The sequence below is a fragment of the Orycteropus afer genome, unplaced genomic scaffold (genome assembly GCF_000298275.1).
Source record: "Orycteropus afer afer isolate SDZICR_OR568_19922 unplaced genomic scaffold, OryAfe1.0 scaffold01530, whole genome shotgun sequence".
In the NCBI taxonomy this organism is placed as follows: domain Eukaryota; kingdom Metazoa; phylum Chordata; class Mammalia; order Tubulidentata; family Orycteropodidae; genus Orycteropus; species Orycteropus afer.
Genome location: NW_006923117.1, coordinates 31,493 through 44,675, shown reverse-complemented (window position 1 = coordinate 44,675; position 13,183 = coordinate 31,493). Strand labels below are relative to the sequence as shown.

Below are 13,183 nucleotides of genomic sequence, written 5' to 3'. Positions count from 1 at the left end.
CCCATTGGAATTAAGTTTTGGCTGACACATCTGCATGGTCACTAAGGGTACATACTGAAGGCTGAGCCTGGGCCTGACATATCTACAATGCCACTGTGGGTAGACACTGTAGGCTAGTCTTAGGTTGATTTGTCTACAGAGTGACTAAGGGTACACACTCCAGGTTGAGTCTCAGGCAGGCCTGTCTACACTGTCACTAAGGGTACACACCCCAGGCTGAGCCTTGGGCTGACATGTGTACACTGTCACTAAGGGTACACACTCCAGGCTGAGCCTCAGGCTGGCACATCTACACTAGCACATGTCTGCGGCAGGAACCTGGTCACAGCCTGACATAGACACATCCTGTCTGCCCACAAGCTAACTCCACGGCCACCCTCCTCACCTGCTCCCACCGGCTTCCATGGCCACGAGGAAATGTGTTGTTGCGGTATAGCTGCTTCCCTGTGGCAGAGGTCCAGAATGAGCTTGGGTTCCAAAAGCAGGAAATGTTGCACAGGGATATCTGGGGCCACAGTATTAGGGGTATGTTCACAGGCCCCAGAACATGGCTGTGGGCCAGGGATAGAAAAACTGTGGCCCAATGAGTCATCAGTTCAAAACTAGGGTTCCCTGTTTTCTCCTTCAATCTTTGTTGTTCGTTTTCATCCTGGTTTAGCAAAATATACCTTTCATCTTCCAATAGAGACAGGCTTACAAGAGGGGAGACGAAGGACCTGCAGGAGGATTCCAACGTTACCCAACTGGGGACTCTCCAGAAGGAAAAGTGTCTGAGCCTCAGAGCTTAATCTTGTTGGAGGGATGGTCCTGGCACAGCACGTGGCGGCGACAGATGCAACCCAGGCGCTGCTGCCAGGGACAGAGAGGCTCCTGGGAATGATGGTGCCTTCTTGAGTGTAAGCTCATGCTCTTGGGGTGCACCTGCAGGGCCAACAGGGACCAGGCTAAGTGGTCCCCATGTAGGACTGAGCTGGGTGAGAGCAGGTGCCCATGGAAGCATCACGTAGCACCAGGGAGGGCAGCAGGAGTGAGCTCAGCAAGATGTGTGTGGCTAGAAATGACTTCTGGGAAATGAAGACCCGAGGGGTCCTGAACAATTGATGGGAGGAATGGTGTCGGGAACTCGTGAGGCGGGAACTACTGGATTTCCCGCTACTATGACAGGAAGGCCTCAAGCACTCACCTAGAAACAAGAAAAGGGAATGGAAGTATTACTCCCTGTGATGGTGGAAAATTCTGATGCAATTTGATTTGATTTCGGTTCAGTCTATACATGAACTTGGAGAGAAACCGTCATGAACATGACATACCAACCATCTGCATGAACATGGTATACTTCTCCTTCATATAGAAATTAATTGATTTCTCACAGCAGTGTTTTTGAGTTATCAGTGTAGGAATCATGTATATATTTTGTTAACTTTATCTTTAGTATTTGTGCTGATATTTCATGTGGTACCTAAAAAATATCAAATCCCTACTGGTATTGTTCTAAATACCAGTATAGACATACAGCTCAGTTTTGCTGATTTATTCTGCAACTTGGTAAACACATTCTCTGTTTCTGGTTAGTTTTTGAACACTCCTTAAGACTCTGCATTCATGGTCATGTCAGCTGTGAGTAAGACTTGTTTCCCTCTGCCTTTCCCACCTGGGTGCTTCTCCTTTCTTTACTGTTTGGGTGTCCTGGCTGGGTTTTAATGTCAGTGCTGAATACAGGATGTAAGGATGGACATCCTTGTTCTCAACCTAGGGGAGGAGAATCCAGTCTTCACAGTACCTTATGCCGTTAACTGAAGTTTTTTAGAAACACCTTCTATTAGGTTGAAGAGTTTGCTTCCATTCCCAGTTTGCTAAGAGATTTCATCCAGATGTGAATTGTGCCAAATGCCTTTCCTACATCTAGTAAGGGATCATACACCCACTCCTCACTCATCAGCACAGTTCAGTCCCAAAGACCAAGTTGTTATGTGAAAATCAATGTTACACAGGAATGGAGGGTGACCCCATTAGGTCACAAAACGGAGGACAACCACATCTTTACACCTCTGCCAAATGTCATCATAACATCATTACCAAATAACAGCTTCACATAACCATCCACCCACTGGAACCAGGGCCCTGAGAAGTTGACACATGCCCTTTACCATCACAGCCAGTGCCGCTCTCCCTTTGCACTCTGGCGTTTGTCACCGCCACATGTACATTCATCAGTGCCAGAGGTACATTCATGACTGCCAGACATACCTTCATGACCGCCAAATGTTCTTCCATTTCAGGAGGTGGCATATGATCAAGAACCAATGGTATTCAAGGAAGAAGTCCAAGCTGCACTGAAGGAAGTGGCAAAGAACAAGGCTCCAGGAATTGACAGAATGCCCATTGAGACGTTTCAGCAAACGGATGCCCCTCTGGAGGCACTTGCTCTGTCAAGAGATTTGGAAGACAGCTACCTGGCCAACTGACTTGAAGAGATTTATACCCATTTCATACAAAGGTGATCCCACACAATGTGGAAATTATCAAACAATATAGTTAATATCCCATGCAAGTAACATCTTACTGAAGATAATTCAAAAATGATTGCTGCAGTATATTGACACAAAACTTCCAGAAATCAATCTGGATTCAGAACAGGATGTGGAATGAAAGATATCATTGCTGATGTCAGATGGATCTTGGCTCAAATAAAAGAATACCAAAAAGATGGATCTTGGCTCAAATGAAAGAATACTTTTGTTTTATTGACTATGCAAAAGCATTTGATTGTGTGGATCATAACAAATTATGGATAACATTGAGAAGAATGGGAATTCCAGAACACTTAATTGTACTCATGAGGAACTTGTACATAGACCAGGAGGCTGTCATTCTAACAGAACAAAGGGACACTGCATGATTTAAAATCAAGAAGGGAGTGTGTCAGGGTTGTGTCTTTTCACCATACTTATTCAGTCTGTATGCTGAGCAAATAATCTGAGAAGCTTGACTATATGAAGAAGAATGTGGCATCAGGATTGGAGGAAGAATCATTAACAACCTGCGATATGCTGATGACACAACTTTGCTTGCTGAAAGTGAGGATGACTTGAGGCACTTGCTGATGAAGATTGAAGAATATAGTCTGCAGTATGGATTACTTCTTAATATAAATAAGACAAAAATCCTCACAACTGGACCTATAAGGAGCATTGTGATTAATGGAGAAAAGATTGAGGTTGTCAAGGAATTGACATTGCTTGGTTCTACAATCGATGCCAATGGAAACAGCAGTCCAGACATCAGATGATGTATAGCACTGGGCAAATCTGCTGCAAAGGACCTCTTTCAAGTGCTGAAGAGTAAAGATGTCTCCTTGAAGGGTAAGGTGCACCTGACACAAGCCATGGTATTTTCAGTCACCTCATATGGATGTGAGAGCTGGACAATGAAAAAGGAAGACCGAAGAAGAGTTGATGCTTTTGAGTTGTGTGCTGGCGAAGAATGCTGAAAGTACCATGGACTGCCAAAAGAACTAACAAATCTGTCTTGGCAGAAGTGCATCCAGATTGCTCCATGGAAGCAAGAATGGCCAGACTTCATCTCACCTACTTTGGACATGTTTCTTGGTAAGGTGGAGGGTTGACAAAGGAGGAGAAGGCCCTCAATGAGATGGATTGACACAGTGGCAGCGGTGATGGGCTCAAGTATAGCAAGGATCACGGAGCTGGCACGGGACCAGGCAGTGTTTTGTTCTGCGATGCATATAGTCACTTTAAGTTGGAGACGACTTCACGGCACCTAACAACAACAACAGCATGCATTCCGGGAATGAATCCCATTTGGTCATTACAAATTGTTCTTTTTACGCATTGCTGTGTATGATTTGTTTGGTTTTGCTAAGGTTCTCGGCATCTAAGTTCATAAGACATGTTGGTCTACAGTTTTATTTTCTCACATCTGCTGTTGGTAATGGAAATGCTGACTTCATATAAATACATTAGGAAATGATTTTTCATCTTCTCTTTTGGGAGAATTTGTGTAAAATTGGAGTATTTCTTCCTCACACTTGATAGATTGGTAGATTTCACCAGTGTAGTCATATGACCTGGAATGTTCTTAGTGGAAAGTTTTTAACTGTGAGTCCAAGGTCTAAAGTAGACACAAGAATAATTAGTCCATCTATTTTTCCTTGTGGAGGCTTGATGGCACAGTAGTTAAGTTCTAGACTGCTAATTGAAAGGTCAGTGGTTCAAACTCACCAACCACTCTGCAGGAGAAAGCTGTGACACTTAGTTTCCTTAAAGATTTTCCTCCTTGGAAACCCTATGGGCCAGTTCTACCCTGTCCTATAGGGTCAATGTGAATAGGAGTGTACTCCATGGCAGTGGGTTTTTTTGGTTATCTTAGTAGAAATGCAGAAGGCCACATGGGGGTGCTGTGGGACCACTGACCCCAATGTCACTTGGTGGGGTGTGTGGGGGGACTGTGTGGCAGGGAGGGTTAAGGAGAGTCCTCTGTGATCTGCTCAAGTAGAGACTGGTTGGCAGAGTCACAGAGACACTGATGGGCAGATGTTTTGTCTCAGCTGAGACCATGAACTTCAGGCTTAAAACAAAAAAGAGAAAGACTAACTCACTGCCATCAAGTCGATTCTGACTCAGCGACCCTCTTTGGGTCTCTCAGGCTGTAAATTTTTATGGAAGTAGGTAGCCCAGTCTTCCTTCCAAGGAGTGGCTTGTGAGTTTGAACTGCAAGCCTTCTGGTTAGCATCAAATGCCTTAGGCACTATGCTACCAGAGCACCTTAGGGAGACTTTGTGTTCCCAGAGGAGGGTAGAGGTGGGGCTGCAGGGCCTCCGATACCCTTAGTGATGACAGGCAAAGGAACAAGAGAAGAGGGGCCCTGGGACTGACAAGAGGCCCTTTGAGCCTGAACCCACAATGCAGCCTGCCCACCTGCTGCAAGTAGCTTGCAGGACAGGCAGGGGTGGGTGGGCCAGCTGGCCAGGGCTGACAGGGAGGCAGGGTGCCCTCTCCATCAGGGACAGTGACATCAGGGTGGTGACATCACAGCCTACCCTCCAATCAGAGGAGGGGTGCCAGCTCCAGGAGCGGGAGCCAGCACCATCGCAGGGAGACCCTACTCCACCTGCCCAACTCACCATGGGCCCCAGGCTTCTCTGCTGGGTGGCCTTCTGCATCCTGGGGGCAGGTGAGTCCTGGATACGGAGGGGACGCCCCTGTTCCAGACTTGACAGCATCTGAGCTCAATGCATGGGGTCCCTCTGGTCATTTCAGCTGCTGTCCCCTCCCGCAGGCCCTGTGGATTCCGATTCCAGAGTCACCCAGAGCCCGGGTCACCTGATCAAACAACGAGGACAGCTGGTGACACTGAGCTGCTCCCCCATCTCTGGGCACCTCTCTGTGTCCTGGTACCAGCAGACGCGGGGCCAGGGTCCCCAGTTCCTCGTTCAGTATTATAACGGTGAAGAGAGAGAGAAAGGTGACACCCGGGATGGGTTCTCAGGCCAGCAGTTCCCCAACTACAGCTCCAAGGTGAACCTGAGCGCCCTGGACTCAGCCGTGTTCCTCTGTGCCAGCAGCTTGTCACAGCCCTGCAGCGCCACCACCACCCTGTGCACAAACCTCCCTGCTGGGCCCGCACCCACCTCAGAGCCACCTGAGCACCTGGGGTTGCAGCAGGAAAGGGGGTCACAGCCCTGGAAGTGCAGCCTGGGGCTTTGCTTCTGTGCAAGAGACAGGGACCAGAGGGACATGGGGTCTGTTCTCAGGACCCCACAGCCCTAGGCTCTCCCCAAGTCCCCATTTGCCTGACCTTGTGGGCACAAGGGTAGGGGGAAAAGTTGACAAGGAATAGCTGGCACCCTCCTTGCTAGGGAGGGAGGGTGCATTTTGGAGGTGACAGTTACTTAGGACATGCACATGTGGACGGTAGACTCTCAAGGGGTTTCCTTCATATGATTGTTGTTAGTTGGTCCTGTGACCCCATGGACATCAGAATGAAACACTGTCTGGTCCTGCGTCTTTCTCACAATTGTTGCTGTTTGTGTCCATCGTTGCAGCCACCGTGTCACCCCATCTTTTTGAGGATCTTCCCCTTTTTTGCTGACCCTCTATATGGCTTTGCATGATGTTCATTTCCAGTGACTGGTCCCTCCTGACAGCATGTCCAGGGTACATGAGACAAAGTTGCAGGAGAAGACACTCAGGCTTTGGGAAAGTGTAAGAGATGGAGTGTGACTCAGCGCCAGTGAGACTGGAGAGAGAGTGGCCACGGTGTCACATCTGTGCTCTCCAATCACAATGTCTGTCCTCCCTCATCCTCAACTCATCAACTCTAGAAAATTTGAAACAAGGCCTAAGCAGGAGCGTCCATGCAACTGCCCACCAGCTTGGTCGGGACGACACCAGCCCCCAGGACTGGGGTGGACCCTGCACTGACCCTGACTCCGTGTCCACTGGGGTCTCGCTCTACCCTGGCTCATCAGGCAGTCGGGTGCTTCCCAAGGCATAGAGTGGACAATGCACCCTGATGAAGCTCGAGAAAGCCTCTCCGCTGCCCTGTGAATTCTGCCTCCCTGAAGTAGCCCTTCACTGTCACAGCCCAGAATCCACGATCGTTCAGCACCTAACTTCCTGTCATCACAGAACAGGACCTGTGTGAGCACACAGCTCCCCACACTCCCAAAGCTCAGAGGCAGCAAGACCCTCTGCTTGTGCCTGTCAATGGCCCACTCCTAGAAGGCCTTTCCCTTCTCCCACAACAATAAGCCAAACCCTTTGTGGTGGTGTTAGCTCCTCCTCGTGGCGTCCCTGTGCGTCCCAGGAGAACTCTGCCCCAGAGTGCTCCCGTGGGTGAGTTTTCAGAGGTAAATCACCAGGCGTTTCCTCTGAGTTGTCTCCTGCTGGACCGGAACCAGCAACCTCCCAGTTAATAGTGGAGAGCAGGCATGTTATACCACCCAAGGGCCTTCCTTTCTCCCCAAACCTGAGCAAATACTCCTCATGATATGGACCAGCTCAAACAGGCCGCCCCCTGGCTTTTCCCATGGACGTCCAAGGCACTAAGTCATATTGCTTGCTTTCCACTCCTTTCCTAGAAAATCACCAAGGACGTGAGTGACACTCATGGATGCTCGTGAAGTGGATAAATCCCTGTCCACTCATGCAGCCCCCAGACTATGACAGTCTCCACTTGGTCTCCACAGGCCTCCTCTCACCTCGTTACCATGGACGGGCATAGAGCGTCCCCACCTCCCACACCTCCCTCCTGCAGCTGTCTGGGCCCCTGCTCCCAGAGCCAGGTGATGGCCAGCTCTGGAAGGTGCCCTCACAGATGGAGAGCTGTCATTCGCCAGTGTCCTTCAGAGCAGAGAAGGGACACACACCCTACTGGCTACACTACAGCAATATGTAGCCAGCTTTGTCATCCCGCAACCAAACGTTCCTCCATCAACCACCACTACCAACATCAGGGGCGATTTGCAGAAACAGACCTGAAAATATATAAAGAGAAGTTGTTCATGCTCAGTAATGAGCCTTGCCATCCTTGCCAATAAAGGGTAATCATGTGTGCATGGTATGCGATGTGTACACATGTGTGATATGTGTGTGCATGGTTTATGTGTGCATTGTGAATGGTACATGCATGTGTGTATGTGTGTGCTGGATGTGGTATGATGTATGTGTATCTGTGTTATATGTGGTGGGTCCATGTGTGTGGTGTGTACATGTGTGTTGCATAGGCATTTGTGTGGTGTGTGCCTGTGTGTGAGATGTGTGCATGGGAATGGAATGGTGTATGAATGTGTATTATATGTGGTGTGTGGTGTCTACATATGTGTGGTGTCTCCATGTGTGTGCTGTGTGCATGTCTGTTGTCCATGTGTGTGTCCCTATGTGTGATGTGTCATGTGTGTGGTGTGTGTTGTGGATATGTACATGCACTGTGTGCATATCCATGTTGTGTGTGATACGTGTATGTGCATGTTGTAAATGGTGTGTGATGTGTACCTGTGTGTGGTATGTCCATGTATGCATGCATGTTTTATTTATGTATGTGTGCTCTGTGTGTGGTGTGGTATGTGTGCTTTATGTGCATGTGTCTATGGTGTGTGCATGTGTGTATTTGCATGCTGTATGTGGTGTAGTGTTTGTGCTTGTGTATTGTCTGTGGTATGTGTTCTGTGCATGTGTGTGGCATGTGCATTTATGTGTGATGTGTTTATTCATGTGTGCTTTGCATGTGGTGTGGTGTGATGTGTGTATGTGGTTTATGTGCATGTGTCTATGTTATGTGCATGTGTGTACCTATGTGCTGTATGTGGTGCATGGTGTGTGCATGTGTGTGTGGGATGTGCATTTGCATATGCTCTCTGTGTGATGTGGTATGTGTGGTTATGTGCACATGTCTGTGGTGTGTGTGTATTTGTGTGCTGTATGGGTTGTGGTGTTTGTGCAGGCATGCTGTACATGGTGTGGTGTGTGTCATGTGTGCATGTGTATATGGTGTGTTTATGTATTTGTTCTCAGTGTGGCATGGTGTGTGTGGTTTACATGCATGTGTCTATGGTGTATGCATGTGTTTATATGTGTGTTGTATGGGTGTGGTGTTTGTTTATGTGTATAGTCTGTGGTGTGCGTTCTGTGCATGTGTGTGATGTGTGCATTGTGTGTGTATATATATGTTTGCTCTGTATGTGGTGTGGTGTGTGTGTGTGTGGTTCATGTGCATGTGTCTATGTTGTGTGCATATGTGTACCTATGTGCTATATGTGGTGTGTGGTGTGTGCATGTCTGTGTTATATGCACATGTGTGTGCTCTGTGTGTGACATGGTGTGTGTGTGGTTTATGAGCACATACCTATGGTGTGTGCACATGTGTATTTGTGTGCTGTATGGGTTGTGGCATTTGTGCATGTATACATGTGTGCATGGTGTGTTTATATATGTGTGTTCTGTGTGTGATGTGCTGTGTGTATGTGGTTTATGTGTACATATCTATGGTGTGTGCATGTATTTGTGTGCTCTACAGGTTGTGGTGGTTATGTATGTATGCATGTGTATGGTGTGTTTATGTATGTGTGCTCTGTAGGCAGTATGGTGTGTGTGCATGTGTATGTTATGTGGTGTATACAAGTGCACAGTGTGTGCACATGTGTGAAGGAGTTGGGTGGAAAGGCCCAGGTAATTCATGTCCCAGCAGGGACAGGACAGGCTGAGGTACAAATGCCATGGAGGAAGCAAGCTGTGTTGTGGGTACTTGGGGACTGTGCTCAACCCAGGCACCTTTTGTTTCAGGCTCACAGGACAGAAGGGGCATTGGGCCCCTGAGCCGGAGTCCTGCCTGAGAACACAGGGGGCTGAGTGGCCTGCAGGGCTGACATCAGAGCAGTGACATCAGAGAATGCTCCTATCAGGGAGAAGGGGGTGCAGAGCGTGAGAGTTCTCCACCTAGGACACCCCATCCGGAGGGCTAGATGCGGTCTGTCCTGCAGGACCAACCATGGACTGCAAGCTCCTCTGCTGGACGGCCCTCTGCCTCCTGGGGCCAGGTGAGTCCGGAGCACAAGAGGGAAGGTGCCAGCCTGCTGTTGCCGTCCCTAAAGCTCAAGGCAGAACAGGAGATGGCTTCAGCCAGGCCTCAGCTTCGGTCCCCCATCCCCCTGCCCACAGGACCAGAGGGTTCCAGAGTCATCCAGACCCCGAGACACCTCATCAAAGCACAAGGGCAGCAGGTGAAGTTGAGCTGCTCCCCCATCTCGGGCCACCCCTCGGTGTCCTGGTACCAGCAGGCCCGGGGCCAGGGCCCTCAGTTCCTCCTTGAGTACTTTGAAGGGACACAGAGAGGCAAAGCCAACATCCCGGACAGGTTCTCAGGCCAACAGTTCTCTGACTACCGCTCGGAGCTGAACCTGAGCCACTTGGAGCAAGGGGACTCGGCTGTGTTCCTTTGTGCCAGCAGCCTAGACACGCACAGCCCTTCAGGGCCACTGTTCCCCTGTGTGCAAACCTGCCTGGCTCAGGAAGTGACAGGGAGAGGCCCTCACAGTGAGCTCCGGCCTGCGGAGGGCTCCGCAGACACTCTCTCCACTGCTCCTATGTTTAATGTTGGTTAGAGCTTACAGGGTGATGGCGAGTGAGATCATACGTGTAACCTGCATGAGCACTCATGGGGTGCTGCTCAGTCAGCTCACACAGGTGAGGTGCATCAGCGCTTATAGGAGTGGTGCCCACTCAGTACTGTTTCACTGTTTATTTAGCTCCAGAACTACGACTGACAGAGGAGAGGTGACCTTCCTGCTTGTTCAGGTAACAGATGCAGAGCATGGAATCCCACTGGGCTCCATTCCTCGCGTGCCTGTGGGTCCCCCGACCCCACTCTGGAGAATGATCCATGTACCGGCTTCTCCTTTCCAGGCCCAGCTGGGCAGGAGCAGGAAGGTCATAGGTCATGCATCACAGGGGCTGTCCTGTCTGCCTCCCTGACAACCCTGACAATTTCAGGCAGAGGCTGTGCCTGGATCATACGGGGCGACAAAGACGAGAGGCATACTTCTCTGCTCGGGAGCTGTGGTGCAGACCAGGCCATGTGAAGTCTTTCATAGGGGCTGTCCCCGGGCTGTGCAGAGAGTGAGCCTGCTTGGCTGCCCACCTAAAGTTTGGAAGTTCAAGTCCATCCAGAGGTGTGAAGAAAAAGGCCTGGTGACCTGCTGAAAAATGATCCGTTGGAAACCCCTGGAGCCCGGTCCCACTTGAACACACAGGAGATCACCATGAGTCCGAGCTGACCCCATGGCACCCAGTCTTACTTTGTTTTGTGGGAGTGGGGAGATTGCCAGGGGTGCCTTCCCAGCTGCACAGTGAGGGCGAGGGGGCACATGAATACTTGATATTCATTGATTTATTTTATTTAACCAACATTTTTGGGCCTCCTTACTTTGTACAAAGGAGCTCTCGTGGTATAGTGGTTAAAGCATTCACCTGCTAATCAAATAGTCGGTGGTTTGAACCTGCCAGGCCCTCCATGGAAGAAAGATGAGGCGGTCTGCTTCCAGAAAGATTTACAGCCTTAGAACCCTACGGGGCAGTTCTACTCTGTCCTAAAGGGTTACCGTGAGTCAGAGTTCACGCGACGGCAGTGGGTTTTTGCTTTTACTTTGTACAAAATATAGGATCCCAGGAAATAGAAAGAAAGAAAGGAAAAACCTCAGTGCCGTTGAGTCAGTTCTGACTCATAGCGACCCTCCTTGGGTTTCCGAGGAAGTTGATTGCCCTGTCTTCATTCTGGGGAGTGGCTGGTGGGTTTGAACCACCAGCCTTCTGGGTAGCAGTCACATGCCTTAAGCACTACACTACCAAAGCTCCCTGAGATAGAAAAGGAAACTTGAAAATGAAAATATGTTCCCTTCCTTGGGATCTCAGGGACTACAATATTAAGTGCACAGTATTTACAGTAAGTATTCTACTTTTCTGTGGAACCGCTGTCTCCTGAGGAACAGGGCCAAGGACAGGCTGCAGGAAATCAGGGCATGAAGGTGCATGCAGGGTCCAGTCTGCTCCTTGGAGAAGATTCCAGAAGAAAACACTCCTGGACAATTTTTCCAGTGATCAGCTGCTGTCAAGTTGACTCTGACCCATAGTGACCCCATGCGTGTCAGAGTAAAGCAGCTTCATGGGGTCCCCATGGGCTGACTTTCAGCAGCAAATCACAGGAACCTCTGGGTAGACTCGAACCCCCCACCTCTTGGTTAGCAGCTGAGTTATCCTGTGCACTTCCAGGGATTCTGCCCACTGATTAGCAGCCTTACTGCTCCCTTGCCATGAAATCTGACCTCACAGGTTCCAGGCTTTAGGACTTGGGCATCTTTGGGGACCGTTACTCTGTCAACCACTTCAGGAAGCAGATGCCGGCTGAAGCTAGCTAGGTGTTGGCAGTGTCCCACCGGTCAGTGAGTTGACAAGAACCTGAGTGAGACCGTTCCTTGAGCATTGAAGAGGTGCCAGGGCTTGGGGGTCTGAATCCAGAGAGCATCTTCGTTGAGGGAAGGATGCTCACAGGATGGTGAGGAGTGGAGCAAAGTAGAAAAGGATCATTGAAAGAGGATTGAGACCCAGCAGTCACAGATGGCACCAGAAGCCATAAGGGCCACCCCTAACCTTCTGGAAAAGTTACACAAATGAAAACCAGTGAGTCAGGGAGGGGTTCTACTTCCACGGCATAGTTATACATCAAGGCACAAGCTGTGTTGCACACAGGCAAGAAAACATCTCTGCTTGTGATGTGTGTGTACATGTGTGTAGTATCCATGGTGTGTGTAATATGTGTGTGTGTGTGACATTTATGTGGTATGTATCTGTGTCTCTGCTTGTGAGACATGTACAAACTTGGAGCAGCGTATGCCTCCCACTCCAAGCTCTTGGCTTACGTGTTCATTTTTGACTTGAGGTTTCTGGGAATGGGGCGTGGTCACTGTGCAAGGTGGCTTTGGGGCCAGGCTGGGAAGGAGGGTGACATCTCAGAAGGACTCCTCCAGAGCCCATCCCTGCACTCTGCCTGCCCCTACCATGCACCTCCTGTGTGCTGGGGTCCTGGGAGTCCTGCAGGTAGGTCAGCCCAGGCCACACTCAGCTGGTCCTGACCTAGTGATGGGGTCTCTGCCATAGACCCCTGGGCTAACAACACAGTGTATCTGTGTCCTGTCCCTTGCCCCTTGTTTCCTTCCCAAATGCTTGGCCTTCTCAAATCCTACTCCCTGGCTCCCTCTCAAGGAACGACAGTCTGTAGCATTTGTCCAGTGACATGTTTTGTCCATTGGACATGGGATATCTGGTAGCAGAGATGAAGAGTTGAATCCCAGATGCCAGCTTCATGGACTTGCGGAGGAACAGTGAGGTTTGTTATTGCATGTTCACACTGATGTGTCTTGGGCAATGGGGCTGAGTGTCCCCCCCATAAAGAAGAAAAGAGGAAGCCATTTTGTTGCTAGGAAACTTGAGTGGCAGTGGCTTTGCCATGGGCCGTGGGGACAGAATCCTGCATGGAGATGAGTGAACTCCGGCATGTTGGTCTTTGACCCTCAGAAGGAATAGGAGCTTCAGACTCAGGCATTGGCCCTGGCATCATTTGTTCTCCTGTATCCCTAGGAACCTTAGCACCTTCAAGCTCCTCCAGGGCCCAG

General features: G+C 49.6%; 1 gene segment (V, D, J or C); it reads left to right on the top strand.

The window, feature by feature from the left end:
- Positions 1 to 5,144: 5,144 nt before the first annotated feature.
- LOC103213297 lies at positions 5,145 to 6,256 on the top strand. The segment is given in 3 exon segments: positions 5,145 to 5,193; positions 5,299 to 5,583; positions 6,186 to 6,256. Coding segments are annotated over 3 exon segments (405 nt in total).
- The last annotated feature ends 6,927 nt before the right edge of the window (positions 6,257 to 13,183 follow it).